Source organism: Notothenia coriiceps, unplaced genomic scaffold, assembly GCF_000735185.1.
Source record: "Notothenia coriiceps isolate Sejong01 unplaced genomic scaffold, NC01 NC01_scaffold00027762, whole genome shotgun sequence".
Taxonomy (NCBI): Eukaryota; Metazoa; Chordata; class Actinopteri; order Perciformes; family Nototheniidae; genus Notothenia; species Notothenia coriiceps.
The window spans coordinates 125,115-132,632 of record NW_011360463.1 but is presented as its reverse complement, the minus strand read 5'-3'; the positions used below and the strand labels follow the sequence as shown (position 1 = coordinate 132,632).

The 7,518-nt window shown below is 45.6% G+C and overlaps 1 protein-coding gene across 1 annotated transcript in view; it reads right to left on the bottom strand.

The window, feature by feature from the left end:
- Nucleotides 1–3,402: 3,402 nt before the first annotated feature.
- mul2 (mitochondrial E3 ubiquitin protein ligase 2) overlaps nucleotides 3,403–7,518 on the bottom strand; it is a 5,445-nt gene continuing 1,329 nt past the window's right edge. The window contains exons 3-6 of the mRNA XM_010785461.1: nucleotides 6,848–6,935; nucleotides 6,640–6,760; nucleotides 5,081–5,312; nucleotides 3,403–4,426 (exon numbers count right to left, since the gene is read on the bottom strand). Coding sequence (XP_010783763.1) covers nucleotides 3,911–4,426; nucleotides 5,081–5,312; nucleotides 6,640–6,760; nucleotides 6,848–6,935 — 957 coding nt within the window. The 3' untranslated portion in view covers nucleotides 3,403–3,910. The remainder of the gene's footprint in view (nucleotides 4,427–5,080; nucleotides 5,313–6,639; nucleotides 6,761–6,847; nucleotides 6,936–7,518) is intronic.

Genomic DNA, 7,518 nt, shown 5'->3' with positions numbered 1-7,518 from the left:
TCGAACCGTTTGAGTCCCCGACTCGTTCTCCGCTTCGGCGCCCGCGTGAGCCCAAGCGAGTCTCACTTCTGGCGCCGAGAGTCCCCGCTCGTACGGGTCTTTTACCGCTTCCGGCGCGCGTGAGTCCACGGCCCGACGCTCCCCGCGCGCTCCGTCGTTGCTTGTTGAGCGCCTCCTACCGTCCTTCCGCGACTCTCTGTCGAGGCTCCTTTGGCTCGGCCCACTGGTCCGAAGCGCCTTAGGGGTTACCCTTCCCATGGTCCCTTAAGCCGTCCTGGGGCCCGCTCTGTCCACCACGCCCTGCGAGGTTGCTTGTCTCTGTACCTAACGTCCTGAGAGTCGCCTGGAGAGTTTGCCTTCCGTCCTGTATCCAACGTCCCCTGGGGGCGTCTTCTCGTCAGCCGCCTGGGGGTTGCCTGTCCTGTATCCAACCGTCCTGGGGGCCGCTCTTCCTCATCAGCCGCTGCGCGGCGTTGCCTGTCCTGTATCCCACGTCCCTGGGGCCGTCTTCTCATCAGCCGCCTGGGGGTTACCTGTCCTGCCTACCGCGACGTCCCTGGGGTCCGGCCTTGGAGGTTGCGTGTCCCTGTGTCCCAACGTCCTGGGGGGCATCTTCTTAGCAGCCCGCCACGGAGTTGACGTGCCTGTCATCCAACGTCTCCTGGGGCGCAGTCCTTCTTCCAGCAGCCCCGCACGGAGGATATGAACCCACTCACAGCACAACACGTCTGGCGGGGCCGTCTTTCTCGTCCTGCCTGAGCAGTCTGCTGCTCCCTGTATCCAACGCTCCTGCGGCGCGCCCGTCTTTCTTACGCGCCGCTCCGGCAGGTTGCCGTGTCATCCCAACCGTCTGGCCGTCTTCTCATCCAGCCGCCCTGCGGCGGTCTGCTCGTCTGGTACTCAACGTCCTGGCGGTTCGCCTTGGAAGTTGCCCGTGAAGTCCTCTCTGACCTCCCCCCTTTGAGCTCTCCCGAGCTCTGCTCTCCACTGAAACTCTCCCTGAGCTCTCTGAGCCTCTCCCACTGAGCCTCTCCCCTTGACCTCTCCCCTGGTCCCTTCCTGGTCCCTTCCTGGTCTTCCCTGGTATATCCCTGCAATCTCTTCCCTGTTTCTTCCCTGATCTCTTCCTGAAACTTTTTCCCTGAACTCCTTCCCCTGCTCTTCTGACTCCTCCCCTGAATCTCTACCCCTGAATCTCTACCTGATCTCTACCTCTGATCTTCACTGATCGTCCTCCCTGACCCTACTTGGTCTCTGGCTTGCCCCCGGGCCGTCCGCCCGAGACCCCCTCCTTGGTCTCTGCCTTGCCCCTGGGCCGTCCGCCCGAGACGCCCTCCAAGGTCTCTGCATTGCCCCCGGGCCGTCCGTCCGAGATCCCTTCCGCTTCCTCCGCCCTGCTCCTGGGTTGTCAGCCCAGACCCGTCCTCCTGACCCCCTCCACCCACCCTGGTGGCCCTAGTTTTGTGTACCTCCTCCGGTCCCCCTCCAACCACCCTGCTGGACGTTGTTTTTTTGTTTGTTTTTTGGACGTTCATTGGACTGTTTTGGTGTTTTGGGACGTCTGGGATCCGTCCCTTGAGGGGGGGGGTAATGTCACGATCTGTCTGTGTTTTGTTTTGTCTTGTCTAGATCTGTCTTTGGTTTTCTGTCTGCGTTGTGTTTTGTTTAGATCTGTCTTTGGCTTCCTGTCTGTGTGTGTTCCCTCCTACCTGTTTTCTTGATTGTGTTCACCTGGTGCCCCTGTGTTTTCTCCTCCCTCCTCACCTGTTTCTTGCTTCCTTGATCAGTCCTGTGTGTATTGTAAGTTTCAGCTTTTTTCTGTCTGTCATTGTTTGGTCTGTTTGTCCGTATTGCCAATATCCTTGAAATAAAGGTATTTTCAGTGTTATCTGCATTTGGGTCCTGCTTGCTTTGCTCACCCGTAACAATTATGGCTTGAAAGGAAAGGTCAGCAGCTGACTGAAGTCAATAAGATTCATCCTGTCATAACCAGGAAGATCTGTACAAATTACAATTCAGTGTGGACCAACGGACTGACATTACCATTCCTGAAAACTCCATACACTTAGCAATAATACAAGTAATGATAATAGCCAGCAATGATAATAGCTATCCACGCTAACCCTGCCATTACATCTCTCTATTTAAAACGGGTACTCCTAATAAAGTTTTAACTTACTTAACTACTAGTGTCTGCAGCCTCATCACCACAAATATGTGTCTACACCCATGAAGCAGAAACCATTAGAGAATAATCATATCATTGTTAATTATTAAATAATTGTTTGTCAGCTATCAGAATAGATTAAACAGGATAGCATGGCCTACATTAATTGCATGTGACTTCGAATTCATCCACTGAAGCCAGTGTCTTCCCTCACTGTCAGCCAGCACAGTGTCTCACTAACTCAAGTGAAGAAAGATGGACATCTAGTGGTAGAGGCACCAATCTATTCTCACCATTTACACAAACTGAAATCCACTAAGCCTGGAGTAGTTCGTAGTTCATGTTTTTAGAACTTGTATCTCTATATGAACAGTGCATACATTACAGTATTTACCATTGTATTTACCCACTCCAAAGACCCATGTGAAACTATTCCCATAATTTTTTGCTGTAAAATACTTTTATCTTTTTGTATTAATTGAACTGGACTGATCCAATCAAATGACAACTGCTCCCCCATGCCCTCAGAGGTCTGTGGGTGCATACTGTAATAGTCTGCTCCCCCAGAGCCACAGCTGCTGTTCTGCTGAGAGCTCATGAAGAATTTGTCAAAGTGAACCCTTCTGACCGCTGGGGAAGATTTATGAGATCCTGTGTCTCCCACCTGCTCCTTTTTTCACGCCCACTCAGGCCTTAAGCCACACTCTTTACCTCGCAATACAACCACAAGCACACGACTGTTAGTTGTTCCCTTTCTGTTTGAAAAGAGAAACAAAAGGTGGCTTCTCATCTACCCGCCATGCTCCAAATCCTCGTAATGCTTTTTAGAGATGACAGAAATAGTAAGCTTGGTGACTCACTACACCCAGGTCTTTTCAGGCACCAGGTGCTGTCAACAAGCATGTGTGTCTCATGGAGAAATAATAAGACCCATCATGAATCCATCAAGTCCTGTGGAACACGTGTATCTATTGAGATATGAACTACTTTCCTAATGTTTAAGAAGAGCAGACGTTTGATGTAACAGCTGCAGCTCAGCGGATCATTAAGAGACGCCGAACATTGAGTCATATAAGATCATTATACAGGCTGAGCATCATGCAGAACGTTATGGTCGCATGGATCTGTACATAAGGATGAACTAAGTTGTTTCAAAACATTACTAAAACAAAATGGGATCCGCAATTTTTACAAATGGTGATACTGATAGTAAGGAACACATGCTACACAAATTGTACAGAGTGATTCTTTATTAAATATGTTTCAAAAGCCACCATTTTACACATTTCCTGTCATCAAGTCATTAGCTTCGTCTTGGCACTAAATATATGTAACTTTCTATGACTCAAAGGTGACTGAAAGTGGTTGAAACACAAGCTTACTTCTTCTGAGCAGACCCAAGTCATCCAGACAAACAGTTAAATCGCTCTTTAGACCGCAGCCACCATATACATTACCAGAATAAGGCACAGAACAATTATGTAGGAAAATAAGCATCTATTGTTCACACATTTACACCCACCCCCATCACAGTTTTTCTTAATTAAAGATAAAATACCTAATTGAAAGTCGTAACAATTCACCTTTTTTATTACATACAATACCATCATAACATTATTCTTTACAGTAATGTGAATTTCAAAGCGTAGCTCTTTTTTAGGTGTGAGTGCAGCACTTAAAGGAGTTAAGCTGACAGTTTGTGTGTTGCTGAAGCTCCACTGAGGTCATGTGATCACAGTTGCCTCAAACATGGTAGAGAGGCACCACCCTGCTGATGCTCTGTCTACAAATAGGGCAGCGGGGCTGGGGGAGAGCCTGGTAGCAGCTGTAGCAGCAGCACACGTGCCCACACTCCAACAGAATACAGTTACGTGGCTGAGTAAGGCAGATCACACAGGCGTTCTCTAAGTGCTCCTCTTCCTCGTCTACGATGGCCTCGTGTCCGGCTACTGGAGCACGGGCTCTTGGGTTTTCAGCCCGCAGTCTGTCAAATTCCCTCCTCTCCTTCTCCCTCTGCCAGTGTACTTTGAGTTGATTGTAGTAGCGTCGGCCCAACCAGAGTAGCACCCCTGCCCCCGCCACAGCAGAGGCGATGGCGAGCCCCTTCCACCAACCAGCTGTGCTCTCCTGCTCCCCCAGCAGGGTGTCAAAGTCTGTAATGCTCAAGAAATACTCTGAGCCGTTAGAAGGGGGTCTGAGATTCAGGGTGCCGTCAGTGTCCAGTATCAACTCACCCACACCAGTTAGAGTTGCGCCCACCTGGAAAACATTTGTGAAACGAAGATCAGTTAAATCAGTTGTATTAATATACTTTGTGAAGTGAATAAAAGATAAGTTAAGATAAGATTTATTTATCCCCTTCAGGCGTTTATAGCAGCAACAGTGTCAGAAAGAAAAACAGGATTCACAAGGTAAAAGTAACTATTGAAACAAGATATCACAAGTTGAGCATTTGTATGGACATATATATTTACCGTAATTTTCGGACTATAAGCCGCGCCTTTTTCCCTATTTTTCGACGCTGCGGCTTATATAACGGTGCGGCTAATCTATGGATTTTTACAGCTAACGGCCAACACCTTTAACTCTATGGGCTCTATGGCCGGTCCGCGGACCCCCACCTTTAAGCGGCGGGTTCCAGCAGGAAAAGCTGGAGGCCGGAAAAGAGTGAGACAGGTAGCGCGCAAAAGTAAAAGTGGAACCGGGAGTGGTATGCCGCTGCTGCGGCTTATATTCAGGTGCGCCTTATAGTCCGAAAATTACGGTACATAAGTGTTTAGATGTGAGTGCAGGTTAAAGTCTTGTAAAAACAGTACAGTTGTTATGTATGTACAGTCCTGGTTACTATTTGTGGGTGACAGTGATATCACTTTACTATTGAGTAATAGAAGTTCACCGTGGTATTTTACTTACTTTGAGCATTTCTTCAGTCTCCAGCTGCCCTTTAAGCTTCTCCCCGCTGAGGTATTGTCCTATGATGTCACTGAAGCCGTAGTTAACCTGGTGAAACTTCTCGTGGGTGGTCTCCATGTGGACACCGGAGGCTTGCAGAGGGCACAGAACTCTGACGGCCGTATCCTCTGATCCCACTAATACAAAGGGCACTGCAGTCACTCTTTGGTGCAAGACCCGCTCACTGTCCGTCCTGCAACAGGCGAAGAATAACAGATGTTTTATGTCAATACACATGAGAATCAAGACAAAATATTGTTAACATGATGCACTTCAATTTTGGGTTGCATTTTGATGAAAATGTACATAAATAAACAAATACATCTGAAGTGACATCACTAAATATTCTGATATTGGGCTAATTGAAAGCCTGCGGTACAAGCTGCTTTGTGGAATTTGAAAGCAGTGAAGTGAACGAATGGCTGGGCCCCTCACTCGGTGTGAAGTTAATTGCCTCATAAGTTAAGTTATAAATTAGCAAAATCAGATGTGGGTAAATTATTCTTGATACTTGAAAATGCTTTAAGAAAAAAAACAGCCTACATCACAGCTCTCCAGAGGGTTTACTTAATTTTGTTAGCAGCTCATCCCTTAAAGCAGAAGCCTCCGATCCCTTATAAAAAGAGGAAATATGAAGGGTAGATTTCAAGCGTAAATAAGTTATTGGGCTTTTTTCTTTTCAACTTCAATTTGTTAGAAAATGTTTTCAACTTAAAAAACTGTGCTTACTAACACATGAATACTGTTTAATATATGTGTACGTATATATTGAAAATATAAGACAAGTTTAATTTGTGGGCCATATTCCATTATACTTTTTGAATTTGCTGAGGGCTGATTCAATATGCTGTAGTTTTGACACCCCTGGTCTATAGCCATGTCGAAGTTACTATAATTAAATGTTTCAAATATTTACATCATCACCTAAGATGCTCTTACAAGTGTGAATCTGTGATATTTCTGAAATTCTTGCTGATTAATAACACAAACTTGCCAGAAAAGGCAAAGAATATATAGATGCAGCATGAATAGCTCATAATAGCCCTCAACCAAACCCACAGGCTTTCAATCAGAGGCCAAGATGTCTCATCTATCTTGTGTAGCTGATGTCAGAGGCAGCAATCAGGTTTGGGTCCTACTGCAAAAGCCACGTGGTTAAAAGTAACTTAACCCCAGCTTAAAATCGGGCTTGCCCTGACAACTAATAGAACATTTTCCCACACCATGTACAGCAGTGATGTACCATGACGTTATAGGACCACTCTTCACAGCTGGGTTCCAGAAACGCAAACCTTTCAAAGCAGAGGCCAGTGCAGATATGTTTTTCCTCCTTCCTAAATTGGGAGTGGACGTACTATTTAAGGCACATACCACCTCAGAGGAATGTGCCTGGTTGTATTCCAACCACAAACCTTTGTTGCATGTCAAACATCTAAACTGTCCACTATAAAATAGAGTGATGATGCCAAAAAATGTATGGAATCATAATGCTGCTAATATTGTATTGATGGATGTCTCACCAAGTGCGTGACAGGCTGTTCCACACAAGCCTGTGTTCTCTCAGCAAGACCTTCTGCAACACTCCAAATATTTCTTTTTGGAAGGAGCTGGTCAGAGGCTCGCCTACCGGTTGCACAGCACCTACGATTTATATACACACCTGTTAGAGTATTCAATATGTTTTCAAGTGTTCAGTTCTTGTCAGAGTCAGAATCAACTCATGTTTACCTTCGATGACAGCATACTGTAGACATGCTCCTGGAGTAACTTTCAGAATGTCTTTGAGTTTTCCGTCTATAGTGAAGTGAGGAGCATCCTGACAACATGAGACACAAACACTTAGGAAGAAAACTTGAAGATTTAAAAATAAAAAAAGCAGTAGAAGCCATGACCAATGTTTTACAAGATGGGAAAGAAGGGAACTAAACGGTTTCCCCGACACAAAATGATACTTTGTCTCCAGCCTTTTCGTTTTCTTTTCAATGTACAGGACTGTCTCAGAAAATTAGAATATTGTGATAAAGTTCTTTATTTTCTGTAATGCAATTAAAAAAACAAAAATGTCATACATTCTGGATTCATTACAAATCAACTGAAATATTGCAAGCCTTTTATTATTTTAATATTGCTGATTATGGCATACAGCTTAAGAAAACTAAAATATCCTATCTCTAAATATTAGAATATCATGAAAAAGTATACTAGTAGGGTGTTCAACGAATCACTTGAATCGTCTAATTAACTCGAAACACCTGCAAGGGTTTCCTGAGCCTTGAAAAACACTCAGCTTGGTTCAGTAAACTAAATCACAAGTATGGGGAAGACTGCTGATCTGACTGCTGTCCAGAGGACCGTCATTGACACCCTCCATCAGGAGGGTAAGACACAAAAAGAAATTT